We start from the raw sequence: 16,662 nt of genomic DNA on the forward strand, positions 1-16,662 counted from the left end.
ATTCTAGTCTACACTTTTTTTTTTCTTCTTTTTATAAAAAAAAAAAGATCCCGCGAATTATTCAAAAGGAATGAAAAAACATGTGCATATTATAATTTATAATATAAAATTAACTATAGTCAAAAACGTTCACTAAATTGAAAAATACTTTTTTTTTTTGTTGTAATAGTTACAAACAAACTTTTGTTGAAAAATTTTTTTTCTCCAAACTTTTTGGAGAAAAACTATGGACAAAAAAATAAAACCAGAAAAAATTCGATCTAAGAATTATATTTTCTAGAAATAGAAAAAAAAAAATTACAAAAATATTTGAAAGGAAATCACAATATACACGAAACAAATATTCAAAAATTATTACTAATAATTTTCTATTAATAATGAATTCTTTTTTTTTCGAAAAAAAAATGCAATATTAATAAATAATTATTTTCCATAATTATTTAATAATTCCAGTCGTCTTACGAGATCTATTTATAAAAAAAAAAAAAAAAAATCTTCCGAATTCACAATATTTCGGATACACAAAAAAAATATATACTCCTTTCAAAATATAAACCGGTCATTTATAATATATATAATATATTTTGTTTTTCGTATTACTAAGTAAAAAAAAATTTATTTAAAATCTCGAGATAACGATCAATCGTCTTTTTTTTTCATTCCATTAAATATAATAATCATCGTAGAATGTTTACAAGAGATTTAAAACAAAAAAAAATTAATAGAAAACAATACTTAAAAAAAAAGAAAATTTTTTCCATATTTTCTTCAAAATGCGGAAAGTCGGAAAAATTAATTTAATCGTCAAATTTAATGGAATTGATACTTGTATCTATTTGTCCACCACGATAGCTTCCTCGTTTCTTCTTCGTCTTCTCATGACGAAATGATTTTCCCCTTGTGTGTTTTAGGTCGTGGTTTGCTCTTTCGCCCCACGATCCCCTTGAACCTCTCTAAAAAAGAAAACAGAAGGGGAAAAAAATTAATTTTTGGTTTTTTTCAAATTAAAAATTTTTTTTTTCTATTTTTTTATAAATAATTTTTTTTTCTCCCCCCACCTTACCTCAAGTATTTTTCCCGATTGTTATTCGTCGAATGTAATTTTTTTATTTTGCGCTGGCGAATCGGCGTTAAATGATTTTCTCTGGAAATTTCCACCTCCACGATCGCCACCACGGAAGTTGCCACCGCCTCTTCCGCCCCTTCCTCCTCTGCCACGTTCACCATCGCCACCCCACGATTTACGGGGACCATTACCGCCATCTCTGTTACCGTCTTCTTTACCGCCCCACGATCTACGTCCCTCAAAACCACCGCCGCCGCCGCCTCCACGGCCACCGCGGAAACCACCACCGCGATCACCGCCACGTCCACCGCGGAAACCACCACCACCGCGATCACCGCCCCTTCCACCGCGGAAACCACCGCGAAAACCGCCACGATCACCGTCACGACCACCGCGGAATCCACCGCCACCACGACCACCCCTGAAACCACCGCCCCTTCCTCCCTCGTGTTTATTAAAACCATTTGTCGCGGGACTCTCATCCTAAAACATAAGAAAAGAAATTCTGGTCAGTTGCCATGTCCATGTTGCTTTTTTTTTTTGCAAAGACAGAAAATACATTTTTTATTTTTTTTTTTACTATCAATATTATATTTTTGTTGTACTATTTTTTAAGTAGTTTTCATTTTTTCTACTTTTTTTTTTATTTTATTTTCATTTTTTCTACTTTATTTTATTTTTATTTTCACTATTTTTTTATTTTATTTATTTTCTATTTTCACTATAAATTCTACTTCGGCTGTTTTTCTATTTTTTAATTTTCTACTATTTCTACTTCTTTTCTACTTTTACTGTTTTTTATTTTTCACTTTTTCTACTTTCTCATTTTTCTACTTTTACTATTTTTTTATTTTCTATTTAATTTTTGCTTTCTACTTCTACAACCTCTTTTCTACTTTTACTATGTTTTATTTTCTACTATTTCTACTTCTTTTCTACTTTTATTATTTTTTAATTTTCACATTTTTGCTTTTTCATTTTTCTACTTTTGCTATTTTTTTCTACTTTACCCTTTTTATGTTCTACATTTATTTTCTATTTCCACATCTTTTTTTCTTTTATTGTTTTTGTTATTTTTTACTTTTTCTACATCTTTTTAGCCTATACTGTTTTTTATTTTTTACTTTTTCTACTTGTTTTCTATTTCGTTTCTTTGATCATATTTTTCTAATTTTTCTATTTTTATTCTTTTCTACATTTATTTTGTTACGTTTTCTACTTATTTTCTACTTCGACTTTATTTTTCCACTTTTACTATTTTTTTTATTTTCTATTTAATTTTTATTTTTTGCTTTCTACTTCTACAACTTCTTTTCTACTTTTACTATGTTTTATTTTCTACTATTTCTACTTCTTTTCTACTTTTATTATTTTTTAATTTTCACTTTTTTGCTTTTTCATTTTTCTACTTTTGCTATTTTTTTCTACTTTACCCTATTTATGATCTACATTTATTTTCTATTTCTACTTCTTTTTTCTACATCTTTTTAGCCTATACTGTTTTTTTATTTTTTACTTTTTCTATTTCGTTTCTACTTGGATCATATTTTTCTACTTTTTCTATTTCTTTTCTACCTTTATTTTGTTACGTTTTCTACTTGTTTTCTACTTTGACTATATTTTTCTACTTTTACTATTTTTTATTTTCTATTATTTTTTTTTATTTTATTCTTTTCCACTTCTACAACATCTTTTCTACTTTTACTATGTTTTATTTTCTACTATTTCTACATATTTTCTACTTTTACTATTTTTTTATTTTCTATTTAATTTTTTCTATTATTACTTTTTTGTTTTCTACTTCTACAACTTCTTTTCTACTTTTACTATTTTTTTATCCTACTATTACTGTTTTTTTTTATTTTCTGCATTTACTACTTTTTTTAGTAACTTTTTTTTTACTGCATTATCCGCAGTATTTTCTAGTCTTGAAATTAAAAATAGTGAAATATAAAAATAGAATAAAAAATATTTTGTAATTTTCTTTTTTTTTGAAACATGGTTAATGCAGGGAAACTAGTGAAGCAGAAATTTTTTTTTCTTTGTCATTCAGGTTTTTTTTTCTTCTTTTTGTTTTACATTTACTTTATAAATATATTGTATAAATTTTAGATACTTTTTTTAGATTAAAAAACAAATAAAAAAAAATAAATAAAAATTATATAGAATAAATAGACTTTATAAATAGAGTTTAGACTCTCTTTGAACAAAATAAATAAAATATTGTATTTTGTAATTTTGTTTTTCTCATTTTTCTTTTTGAATTAAATTTAAAAAAAAAGTTTAAAAATTATTTTAAAAAAGTCATTCTGGACTGGCAAGTGACCTGAATTTCATGATACATAGTTTCCAAGCATTTACCTTTGCCTCGAATGAATTGTTTGCCAAATTTGGAGACACATCCACCTCTTCGTCCTTAACACGGCGGAATGGTGTATTTTTCTGTGGTAACATTCAATTTTTTAATTTTTAATGATCAATTAACGAGCAATTATATTTATATATATGTATAGTGAAACAAAAATATAATATTGAAAAGAAAGAAAATAAAATAAACAAAAATGTTTTAATAAAATTAATAATTTAAATTATTGAAAAAAAAAAAAAAATGAAAAATAGTTTTGTTTCCCTATATTAGTATTAATTAATTATTATTAACTAATTAATAACAATAATAATTAATTAATAATTATTAATTATAACTGTTATTAGTTATTATTATTATTTAATTATTTATTAACGGGAAAAGCCCTTTTAATTTAATATAATTAAATTTTCATTTGCAAAAACTTCTATTTAACTAAATTTTGAGTTAATAGAATTTTTATTCTAAATATTATTTAGAAAAATAAATAAATATTATTTATTTGCTATTTGTAGAGCAAAATTTCGGAACGCATAATTATATTCTAAAAATCAGTTAGAATTTTCATTTTATGTAATTTCATTTCCCATAATTATTTTTGAGCCGAATTTTTATTTGTTCGAATTAGTATTTTTTGCAGAATTTTCATTAAAACGATTTTCTATATTACAAGAATTTTTCATATAACCGAAAATTCACTTCACAATTTTTTTTTTATCATTTATTCGAATTTTTATTTGTCAGAATTTTTATTTACTCGAAATTTCATTTAACATATTTGGGCTGAATTTTTAACCGAAAAATCATTTAACAGAATTTCTAATTGATTTGAATTTTCATTTGTCCGAAATTTGCAAATGACCGAAACAATCGATTTTGGCGCGATTTTTAAATTATCAACCAATCAAAAATTATCTAATAAAATTGTGATTGGTTGATAATTTTAAAATCGCGCCAAAATCGATTGTTTCGATTCGATAATTCAAACAAAATGAAAAAATTCATGTAAAAGAATAAAATAAAAATTCTATGCAATAAAATTTTAGCCAATAAAAATTCTTTAAAATGCCCAATTTATGTTAAATGAAAATTTGAGTAAATAAAAATTCTTAGTGAATTTTCGATTATATAAAAATTCTTGTAATATAGAAAATTGTTTTGAAATAAAATTCTGCAACAATAATAATTCGAAAAAATGAAAAATATGTCTCAAAAATAATTATTGACAAATAAAATTCCACACTGAGAAAAAAAAAATTTCTTTGATTCAAATAATCGTTTACTTGAATATTATCAAATAAATATTTATTTGAACAAAATAATTTTTATTTGAATTAAATAAATTGTATTTGGACTAATAATTTTTGTATTTGAAACAAAATACTATTTAATTGGCTCAATTAAAAAGTTATTTGATTCAAGTAAATATTTATTTGATAATAATCAAGTAATCGAATATTTGAATCATTTTTTTTTTTTTTCAGTGCACAAAATTGAAAAAATTCTGAGTTTTAGAACATAATCATGCGTTACATTTTTTTTTGGAAATGCCTTGGAATTGGTATCAAAATTTGATTTGTATATCGAAACTTGTAGTGAAAACGTTTCGTTTGGATTTTAGTAAATAGTAAATAATAAATAATCTTCTCTCTTCTACCTTGTCACTATTATGTCCGGCTTTGACGAAATTACTATAATTATTCTTCGGCGTTTTAGCAATAGACGAAGCTTCTTCCTCATCCTCATTTTCATCGTTATGTTTTCGCTTCAATGATTTTTTCGGCTTTTCTTCCTCCTCTTCCTCATTTGAATTTTCTTTTTCCACTACTTCCTTTGTTTTTTTCTGCTTTTTCTTCGGCTTCTCTTCCTCCTCAGATTCTTCATCGCTTGATGATTCCTTCTTTTTAACTACTTCCACCTTCTTTTTTGGTGTTACTTTTTCGTCCTCCTCACTACTATCGTCACTGGATGATGACTCCTTCTTTTTTTCCACCTTCACTGGTGATTTAACCACTTTTTTCTCATCCTCGGAACTCGATTCCGAATCTGAGGATTCTGCCTTCTTTTTCGTTACTACTTTTACGGGAGTTTTTTTTGTTTTCTCCTCGTCAGAATCATCGTCGTCGTCGTCGCTTGATGATTCCTTCGATGCTTTTAAGGGGATTTTCACAGGTGCTAATGTTTTTTTTGGTGATGTGACTTTTTTAGGTGATGATTTTTTTTCTTCTTCTTCTTCATCGCTATCATCCGATGATGATGATGATTCTTTCTTTGCTACGGGTTTTTTCACCTGTTTTTGCATTTTTGCAGGTGGTGCTTCATCTTCGGATGAATCGGAATCAGAGGATGATTCCTTCTTTTTCGGTGTTGCTTTTGTTACCTTTTGTACTGGCTGTACTGGTTTTTCTTCCTCCTCTTCGGAACTTGATGAAGATTCTTTCTTTGTTGGAACAGCTTTAGCAGCGGGTTTTTTCAAATTTTGCATTGGTTTTGGTTTCTCTTTCTCATCTTCTGATGAACTATCATCGGAACTTTCCTGCTTTTTGGCAGCTTGAACCTTAGCCTTGGGAGTTGGTTTTACATTTTCCACTTTTTTCGGCGCTTTTTCCTCCTCTGATGAACTATCATCCGAGGAACTTGATTCTTTTTTCGCTGGTGTTTTGGCGACTTCTTTTTTACCTTTCGCTAATTGTGGAACATTTTTCGATGTTACGGGAGTGGATTTTGGTTTTTTCTCTTCTTCTTCTTCATCGTCAGATGAAGATGAACTTGATTCCTCTTTTTTAGCGGGGGTTTTTGTTAATTTTGCCGGTGTTTTTGCCTTGGCAGGTGTTACAATTTTTTGTGGTGATTTTTTCGCTGGTAATTTTTCCTCATCGCTCGATGATGATGAATCGTCTGAGCTTGATTCTTCTTTTTTGGCAGCAGTTTTTGTTGGTGTTTTGCCATTTAATTGTGGTGCTGCTGCTGCTGTTTTTACCTTTGTCGAAGAAGGAGGTGGAGGTGGTGTTTCGTCCTCGCTTTCGGAACTTGTGTCCGGACTACTTTCTTTTTTTTGTGGTTTGATTATCAATTTTTTTGTCGCATTCTTTTGATAATGCGTTACAACATCGACAATTGTTGGCGATCCTTTCGGTAACGATGGCTATTGAAAAACAAAAAAGAGTGAATTATTTTTGGGAAAAAATGGTGTTTTTTTTTTTTTAATTATTAAATATTATTAAAATTAAATTAAAAATTCATATTAATTATAATAGAAGAGGGAAAAAATCCTGTTATCCCATTTTACTCATAAATAAATAAATTTATAATAATAAAAATAATTTTTAATATTAATTAATTAAAATAAAAAGAAATAATAGTAATAATAATAATAATAATAATAAAAAGGAATATTAATAAATAATAACAAAAATAATAATAATAAGAAAAACGTAAAAAAAAATTAATTTTTAAAAAATTCAGGAAATAAAGAAATTTATAATAAAAAATTATAAAAATAAAATAAGAAAAAAAAAATAATAATAATAATAAAAACGTAAAAAAAAATTAATTTTCAAAAAATTCAGGAAATAAAGAAATTTATAATAAAAAATTATAAAAGTAAAATAAGAAAAAAAAATAATAATAATAATAATAAAAACGTAAAAAAAATTAACTTTCCAAAAATTCAGAAAAAAAAGAAATTTATAATAAAAATTATAAAAATAAAATAGGAAGGAAAATAATAATAATAATAATAGTAAATAATACCTATCGATAGATAATAAATAATAATAATAACAATAATAATAATAATAAAAATGTATAAAAAATTTATTTTTCCAAAAATTCAAGAAATTCAGGAAATAAAGAAATTTATAAAAAAAAAGAATAAAAATAAAATAGGAATTAATAATAATAATAATTAAAAAAATATTTTTAAAAAATTAAAAAATTATTAAGAAATAATTTAAAAGTCATAAAAAATTAATTAAAATTATAATAATTAACATCGACAGAATAGAAATTTTTCCGATTTTTTCCTTACGGGGAAAAAAAGTGAGGTTATGTTCTTTTCTTTTTCACGCGAAAAAAATTCGTAAATTTCCAAAAAAAAACGAATGACAAAAATTATTCTTAAAATATTTATTAAAAATAATCGTTTAAATAATTTAAATGTCGTAAAAAATATAAATATTTAAATTTTAACGAAATAGAAATCCTTTATTTTATTACGCCGCGTGTTACAAAAAAAAAGTACAAACAAAAATCGAGAAAATATAAATTTAAAAAAAAAAAAATTCTACATTTTGATTAAAAAATAGTTGACAATTAAAAAAAAAAGGAAATTTTTCTGCTAAATACTAAATAAAAAAGTACTTCCCCCCCCTTTAATACATATGTATAGAAAACAAAGGAAAAATTTCCAACCTAAAAGTGAGGTTATGTTTTACGTATTTGCCACATTTCACACTAATTTCTCCTTTCTTTTCTTTTTTAATGAAAAAAAAAATATATTGTTACGAAAAATAATTGCAAAATTCTAGATAATATTTTGAAATACAAGCAAAAAAAACAACAAACAAATTGTAAAATAGAATTTATGCGAAAAAAAACACGAGTCAAACATATTACCTCGTGGTGCAGAGAAAAAAATAGAAACAATGAAAAAAAAATAGTAAATCAAATTTTCCCGTGTAAAATAAAAGATAATTTTTTTTTCTATTAAAAATTTACGTAATTTCAATTACAATTAAAATTATTAAAACAAAAAAAAAGACGAAAAATATTTTATTGATCGCCCCACGTGGTGTGTCGGCAAATTGACGAAAAAAAAAATGTTTTTCCTGGCTTAAGAAATGAAACGATTTTCCTTTTAAAATTCAACAATATTAAGAAAAAAAAAATTACTTACTGCTTTTGTTTTTTGTTGAAATATATTTGCGAGTGATGAATCTTTTTTTAATAAATAATCGTAAACGAGGGCAGAAACGCCGACTTCCACTGTAGATGCCATGACGGGAGACGCGTTAAGAGCAAAATCTAGTGGTGAACTGCAAGAAAGGGAGTGAAACCGGATGGACAAAATGTCGCCATATTGCTTTTTCTATGTATAATTTTCATAAATTGATATTTAATGAATGGAAAATTTGTCTTTTTAAAAATAATAATTGAAAAAAATGTTCTCCCAAAGAAAAAAGAAACATTTATTTATGATTTTTAAATGTAAATATTTATTAAAAAAAAAAAAAAAAATGGAGAGAAAAATAATTTGAACATTAATTTTGAATATCCGGTTTACTGGATTGTCCACCAATCGCTATTGATTTTAAACGTTTATCGGCCAATCAGCGCTCTCGACCCTTTTCCCGCTTTTAATAGCAATGATTTGAAGTTTAGAAAAATTAATTATAAATTAAATTAACTAATTAATAGAACAAAATATTTATTAATTTAAACTAATTCTAAAAATAGAATTAGATTTAATTTAATTTTAATTAGATTTTATTTTTTAATTTCCTTTCAATAAAATATTTAATTTAAAAACTAAAACAAAATTTTAATTTTTTTATTTTATTTGTTTTTAACTGATAAAACTTTCTTCTGGAAATTGGATTTATTATCAATTATAGTAATTATTAGAAATAAATAATTAGAATTATTATATTAATATTATTACTATTATTATTATATTATTATTATTACTATTATTATTTTTATTATTATTATTTTTATTATTATTATTATTATTATTATCATTACATTAACTAGTAATAAATTATAAAATAGAAGTTATTAAAAACAATTATTTGGCAGAAAAGTTTTGAATTTTGAATATTTCCCGCCGCGCAACGCGTTCGACTTTCTCGACTCTCGAACGACGACGAGAGTTTGGCAATCGATTAATAAGCAGCTGATTTCACACAGTACGTTGGAGGTTTTTCTCGTTTTTCATGATGATCGGTTCATCTTGGAATTGTGACAGTATTTTCGCGACATTTAACAATTTTCCAACAAACGCCAATGATTATACGTTAATTTAAAATTAATCATTATAGATTAAAGTTTATTAAATTCACGTGAATTCTAATCTCAATTCAATAATATATACGAATGACGAGGTGAAAATTTTTCGTGTGCTCAATGAATTGATTCGCGGGGTGCCGAAAAGTGTGTATGTATGTATACATATATATTGTATATATATATATATTTTTCTTATTCTATATTCTGTCGCAGTGAATGAAAAAGAAGTGTTAAAATTTTAAACCAATTTGTATCGTAAATATTGTGTGTGTGTATATGTGTGAAATAGTTTAAAAAAGGAAGAAAACGAGAGGAAAAAATAAATAAATTTCGTGACATAAAATTTTCGTTCTCAAAAGAAAAAGGTGATTTTTTTACCCCCTGTTTTAGGTTAATATTTTTTTATTAAAAAAAAAGAGGAGGTACGCCCTTTCCGTTCAATTTGTTTTTGCTATTTCTTTCCATTTTGCTACCTCCCCTTCCTCCCCTTTGCCTTTTCGTTCCTCCCTCATTTCCTGTAAAGTTCTTCCTCTCCTCCCTTTGGGATGATTTGAGAAAATACTTTATTATGACAGTATATTTAATCTTTTTCTTTTGTTTGGTGGATTATTTTTTTTTTTCTTGCTTTTCTCGCGAGGAAAAATTCGTTCAAGTGAAAATTTGTTCATTGAGGTTAAAATCGATACTTAGATGAGGGGTTAGAGGCAAGGGGGGGGAGTAAAGGTTTTGCACGAATTCGTCGCTCAGTAGGTATCATGGATATAAAAACGGTCAGTGAATTTGATAATAGATTTATATCCAAAATTGGTCCCCTTTTTTTTCATCCTCCAATGATAAAAGAAAGAAATTCGGCTACAAAAAAAAGTGTTAATTTTTTTTTCTAGTGGGGGAGGGAGAATTCTATATATGTTAATTAAAATGAAAATTAAGAAATTAATTTCTTTATTTATATTTTAAAGTAAAAATGAACATAACCTAAAAACGTTCTCTATAAATAAAATTAAAACTTGTCAAAAAAATTTTTTTTTTAATATTAAAGCGAACATAACCTAACAAATTTTCGTAGAAAATTGTTGATGAAATTTATTTCTTTTTTTCACGTTTTCGAAAATAGGAGAAAAAAAAGTTTTATAACCTTAAAAAACTTTTTTTTTTTTATTGAAAAAAATAGAAAATAGGGAAATTATGAAAAAGAAAAGATGAAAATTGACAGTAATGTTTATTCGAACAGATGTGAAATTGTGTGTTTTTTTTTTTTTTTTTTTGAATATTTAAGTGGAGTTTAAAAAAAAATTTTAATATAAAAGGAAAAAAAAGTGAAGTGAATTAAATTTCCATGTAAATGTTTTGATAAATATTGAATGTGGAGTGCGATTTCGCGCCTTTTGGGCAAAGGAAAAAACGAAAATACAAATATTAATACTGAAGAACAAAATTTAAACGAAGCTGTCGATGTTTTCGATAAAATGGAACGAAATAAAGGATTTGGTGAATCGCCAGCTGGAGGAGGTGATTCTGGACATCTTTCAGAATCCTATGAATCACGTCAGGTATGGAAATATTTATTTTAAAAAATTTATTCTTGGAATTTTCTATATTTTTTTTTATTATACATTTTTTAATGGAAATTCTATTTTTTTTTATTTATTGGAGAAAAATTTAATTTATGTAAAAAAAAAAAATATTTAAATATTACATGGAAAAAAAATCTTTATTTGAAATAGGGAAATATTTTTCTGTAATAGCGGGAAAATTTAGCTGCTTTAGTGAAATATATCTCTTTTTCAGTGAAACTTATCGCTGTTGCAGGTAAAAATTTTTTTTTCCACGTATGAATAAGCAAAAATTTGGGAAAAATAAATAAATTTTATTTAAAAAAATTTAATTATATAAATTATTTTAAAAAAATATTATTATTATAAATTAATTAATTAATAATAATTAATAATAATAATTATTAATTATTATAATTAATTATTTTTTATTATAAATTATTATTTTAATTATTTATAATTTTATAATTAACTGTTTAAATTAAAATTAATTAATTAATTATATAATTTAAAATTAATGGAAATTTTTGAGAATTTAAAAATTTTCCATTTTTGTAAAGGAAATAAAATTGGAAATATTTTTTTTTTGTTTATAAAATGAAAAAATTGAATTCTTTTTACAAAATAATTTGAATTTATTTTTATTTATAAAATTATAAAATTAATGGAAATTTTTGAGAATTTAAAAATTTTCCATTTTTGTAAAGGAAATAAAATTGGAAATATTTTTTTTTTGTTTATAAAATGAAAAAATTGAATTCTTTTTACAAAATAATTTGAATTTATTTTTATTTATAAATAAAAAAAAATGTTTGAATTTTTTTTTCTGTTTACAAAAAAATAATAATAAATAAAGAAAATACAAAGTATTTTTAAAAAATTTATTATATGAAAATAAATTTAAAAAAACTTTAAATAATGAAGAAAATTGATACAGAAATTTTTTTTTTTTTTTGCACCACTTCCTTTTATCATTTTTATTATTATTGTTATTATTATCTGCCCTTAAAATCAAACGGATGCTAAAAATTTTTTTATCATTTCACAAATGTTTGTCATTTGACAAAAAAAGAAGAAAAATTTTTTTTTTTTCCTTCTTAATCACTGTGAGAAATCTATGCAAACAAAAGAGAGACAATTTCTTTTATACCTTTTGAAACAAAAAATATTTTTGAATCATTTTGAATATATTATATTAAAAATAATTTTTAGGGAATTTTAATATTAAAAAAAAAAAATACGAGAAAAGCCACAAAAAAATCAAATTTTTTTGAATTTATTCAAATTTTCAGTTTCTAAAAGGAACCAAAAAATTATTCAGATATTTAATAAAATTTCAAGTTATTTATTTTATTATTATTGTTTTATTATTATTATTATTATTACTCTCTAAATCTGAATTAGTAAAAATGTTTACTAATTTGAATTAGTGACTCACTTTTTGCTTCTGAATTAGTAAAATTTTACTAATTGTTAGTAAAAGTTACTAATAATTAGTAGAATTTTACTAATTGAGAAGCAAAAAGTGAGTCACTAATTCAAATTAGTAAACATTTTTACTAATTCAGATTTATAGAGTATTATTATTTAATTATGATTATTATTATATTATTTATTTTGAATTTATTCTAATTTCAATTTTTTAAAATTGAATCTAATAAATTAAAATAAAAAAAAAAATTATTTAATTTTTTAGCAAAAGATTTTTTTTATTGAGTTAACTATATATATATATATATCTAAAAGTTGTAATATCGATATATAGATAAAATTTTAGATGTATGTACACGATATAAATCCATTCACACGTTATTAAAAGCGTTATAAAGCGCGAAGAATGAAACTCTCTCACATAACTTGGCCGCGAACAGTGAACCTTTTTGCCTCCCTCTATTTTTCCACTTCTTCTTCTTCTTCTTCTTCTTCACATATTTATTATACATTATGTAATCTAACTTGCCTCTTTACGTTGTGTATTTATTTCCACCTACGCTCTGACATAAGTCAACTGCAGTCGATTTTGTCCTTCAAATAGAAATCAACTTGGGTGGGTGGGTCTTGGTCTCAAAAAAAAAAAAACCTTCATAAACAAGATGAAAATATATTTGTATTAAATTAAATTAACTGAATTGTTGAAATTAAAAAAAAATTTGGAAACAATTTAAATATTTTTACACAAAAAATATTTCTTTTATTAAATTCGTCCTCCGTTTTGAATTTTAATTACAGATATTTGTAATTTAATTGAATTCGATAAAAAAAAAATTTTTTGAGCTAAGTAAATATTTATATTGTTTTAAAAAAAAAATTTTATTTACTTAAGAAAACATTTAATTCTTTTGAGTTGAGCTGTTTCAGGTTGCCTTATTTCATTGTGAAATATATTTGTAGTGCAGAAATCAACAATGAAGATTAAAAAAAATTATCGTTAGAAAACTAAATCGTAAATTTTTTTCTACAAATGTTTTGGAATGAGAGTATTCCAAAATTTGTCTGTACACTGACATAAAATATATTATTATTAGTATTTTTCCTATTTATTCACTATCTGAGAGAGAGAGAGAGAGAGAGAGAGAAAAAAATACTATTGAAACCAATAGCACGTGTATTCAAATACTACCAAATACATATATATTAATAATATATTTATTCGACAGTACATGAATACACGTGCTATTGATTAAATAGTATTTATTTGCTTTGAAGCATTTTCATTTTATAGTAGAAAAATTCGTTGAAATAGAAATTTGGCCTCTAATTATAATTAGATAATTAATAATTATAAATTAAACTTTATGTTTATCTGAATTATTTTTTTTTTTGCCATGAAAACTATATTTATCAGTATTTATATATTATATAATTTATATTTGCCTAAAAAGTAGTTTATTATAATATTCATTTATTCTATTTATCATTTTATTTAATATTTGTATTTTCGAATAATAATATAATTTAAAATTATAGAAGAAAGTATCGAAATATCGATATATTTCAATATATCGTTGTAAGTATCGATATATCGATACAAGTATCGAACTAAATTGATCTTAGTATTTTTTCGGCAAACATAAATTATATAATATAGAAATAGGGATTTTTTTTCTTTAACAAATAATAATTTGAATAAATAAAAATTAGTTATATAAAAAAAATTAAAGGAAATATAAAATATAAATTTAAAAAAAAAATTTTTTTCTGTGACAATAAATATCGATTTATAAAAAAAAAAAACATGAAAGAAACGGAAATATATATTTTCTATTTAAACTCGCGTAGAAAGACATAAAATATTTAAACTTACGCGCGATTAAATTAGAGAAGAAAGTATATACGCAGAATGATAAGTATAGCAAAATATGTGTCTCGACAAAATGTTGCACGTGTTCCCTTATGGTTCGGTTTATTCTCCACTCTCTTTTGCTTCTTTTTTCTTTTCTAGTTATATATATATATATATATATATATTTATCGAAGAAAATTTACTTAACTTCCGCTGTTAAAAATTTTATATCCATCTCTTTCTTTCTCTATATATTCTTGAGAGTTAATTAACATGAAATATGAATTTATTTTGTATTTAATTAGAAAATTATAAATTCAACTAACTTGAAACTTGATAATTATTATATATACTAACAAGATGTTTCCTTTGAAAAAAGAAATGTATATATATATATATATATATAATAATTATTAATTTTATTCGTATGTGCGTGACTTAAATGTTTAGAGAATCTGATTTTTCAATAATCATTCTGCTCTTTTTCTTCTTATAATTTAAATTAATAATATCGTGTATTGAGTATATTTTTGTTTTTTATCTTAACATAATTTTTTTGATGGCAAAATTTTTATTCTATTCTTAATAAACGGCGGAATTTTTATTTGTCCGAAATTTCAAATGGCCGAATAAACAATCGAGAGAAAGATTTTGTCTTTTAAAATTCACCAAAAAAATCACGATTTTCTTAATAATAATTTCTTATTTTGATTTTGAAAAAGCGCTTCAAAATCTTTCTGTCGATTGCTTATTCGGACATTTGCAGTTTTGAATAAATAAAAATTCGGCGTTTTTTTAAGAATTATGACGAATGAAAATTTTGATGTCTAAAAATTCTTTTTTGTAAAAATTCGTTTAATTAATTATTATTATTATTATTATTATTATTATTATTATTATTAGGCCAAACAAGGGTATTAACATCATTTACCTATTAAATTTTTTGTCTTTGTCAAATAATATTATTATTATTATTATTATTATTATTATTATTATTATTAGTGGTTAAAAAAGGAAATAGAAAAAAGATTAAAATTTTTTTTCAAAAATAAAATAAAATTCTTTTATTAATACGTGAAAGCTCGTGGCGTATCACGTGACTTTCACCAGCGGTATTTTCACCAAAGGGTGTGCAGCGTACAGTTTAACGAGAAGAAAACAGTTTCCAAAGGCGTTCATCTCTCTTTCTCTTTTTTTTAAAGAATGTGCAATATATATATATATATATATATATATTGCAAATTATTGTGGGAGCCAATTCTGAGTAGCTTTTGTTTTCTTTTTTTTTTTTTTGCACATATGCAAAGGAGATGGGAAAATAATGGAAGTGAGCGAATAATCGTCCGAGCGAGTCCAATTGAATATTCGATAGGATCGCTATTTGTAAAATACAACTTAGTAGTAGAGAGAAAGAGAGAGAAAAAGAGTATAAAATAGCTTATTTCCATCTCTTTTTCTCTTTCTCTCTCTCTTCTCTCTCCCTCTTTCTTGAGAAACTGCGAAGTTCAGTGACGAGAGATTCAAAGTGTGCGTATAATACATGCCCCCTGGGGGCTTCCGAGAGAGAAAGAGAGAGAAACTCGATTTCGAAATTTTCCCTTACTATCAGAGTATAATATAATAATATTATGTCTGGTAATAATTCATTTTCAAATACATAATAATAATAATAATAATTGGGTTTGAAGGCAAAATCCATTGTTTTATGAATTTTTCAAAAAATTTTGACTTCCTTCTCTCTCTTTCTCTCTCGTAAATATAAAATTTCTTTATTAAATTTTTCGTTTCGTTATTATAATAATGATAAAATAATAATTATATTAAAATTTTTAAAATTAATTAAATATTACATTTATTTTACTACCTATTGACTTTTTATATAATATATATAATATTTTCTTTTAAAAAACAAATTATTATATTTATAATAAGGAGAGAAAGATTGAAATTTAAAAAAAGTGTGTCGTATTGTGTCATCATTCTTTAATTTTTCGAATCTTGCAAACAAATATTTGTTTTATATATATATATATATATGCGCGAAGGTTTTAGTTTGCAACACAAAAATATTAAGTTGAAAGATTTTAACCGTGCAAGATCAAAAGTGATGCGTGTAGGTTTTGCCTTTTACGCACGTGTCCTGCTGCAATGCCGTTCATCGCGTAGGACGGAAGGTCACTTTCTCGCCCAGGTTTCCATATCCAATACTCGGCCAATCAGCCACCTAAATATTCCTCATTTTATTATTATTATTATTATTATTCTTATACTATCATCGAAAAATATCGATAAAAATATCGTTAAATTAAAAAATATATTGACAAAAGTATCGTTAAATCGAAATATGTCGAATTCAGTATTGATATATCGATAAATCGAACTGAAT

The 16,662-nt window shown here is 24.1% G+C and overlaps 2 protein-coding genes across 17 annotated transcripts in view; one reads left to right on the top strand and one right to left on the bottom strand.

Annotated features, from left to right (window-relative positions):
• Positions 1-254: 254 nt before the first annotated feature.
• On the bottom strand, positions 255-8,496 carry LOC127277569 (uncharacterized). Of its 3 annotated transcripts, XM_051298810.1 has the most exons (5): positions 8,329-8,496; positions 5,089-6,576; positions 3,428-3,508; positions 1,064-1,549; positions 891-953 (listed from the first exon to the last, which is right to left on the bottom strand). In XM_051298810.1, the coding sequence occupies exons 1-4, from the start codon at positions 8,428-8,430 to the stop codon at positions 1,085-1,087; spliced, it is 2,136 nt and encodes a 711-aa protein (XP_051154767.1). In that variant the 5' UTR covers positions 8,431-8,496; the 3' UTR covers positions 891-953; positions 1,064-1,084. The 3 variants fall into 3 exon arrangements, with proteins under 3 accessions (XP_051154769.1, XP_051154767.1, XP_051154768.1); XM_051298812.1 differs by lacking the exon at positions 1,064-1,549 and having other exon boundaries at positions 255-953; XM_051298811.1 differs by lacking the exon at positions 3,428-3,508.
• An 842-nt stretch (positions 8,497-9,338) lies between these two features.
• LOC127277566 (patronin) overlaps positions 9,339-16,662 on the top strand; it is a 67,855-nt gene continuing 60,531 nt past the window's right edge. For 12 of the 14 annotated variants that reach the window (XM_051298789.1, XM_051298792.1, XM_051298794.1 and 9 more), the window contains exons 1-2: positions 9,339-9,805; positions 10,612-10,990. In XM_051298789.1, coding sequence (XP_051154746.1) covers positions 10,802-10,990 — 189 coding nt within the window. In that variant the 5' untranslated portion in view covers positions 9,339-9,805; positions 10,612-10,801. The remainder of the gene's footprint in view (positions 9,806-10,611; positions 10,991-16,662) is intronic. The other 2 variants (XM_051298790.1, XM_051298791.1) reach the window with 2 other exon arrangements.

This window comes from Leptopilina boulardi, unplaced genomic scaffold (assembly GCF_019393585.1).
Source record: "Leptopilina boulardi isolate dan_hultmark-lab unplaced genomic scaffold, ZJU_Lbou_2.1 LbouV2_169, whole genome shotgun sequence".
Lineage (NCBI taxonomy): Eukaryota > Metazoa > Arthropoda > Insecta > Hymenoptera > Figitidae > Leptopilina > Leptopilina boulardi.

Excerpts from the sequence above, each read along its gene's own strand:
- LOC127277569 (XM_051298810.1), bottom strand. The coding sequence starts at position 8,430 with ATGGCATCTACAGTGGAAGTCGGCGTTTCTGCCCTCGTTTACGATTAT. Across the intron at positions 3,509-5,088 it reads CCGGACATAATAGTGACAAG|AAAAATACACCATTCCGCCG; the intron begins GTAGAAGAGAGA and ends ATGTTACCACAG. Across the intron at positions 1,550-3,427 it reads ACAATTCATTCGAGGCAAAG|GATGAGAGTCCCGCGACAAA; the intron begins GTAAATGCTTGG and ends CTTATGTTTTAG.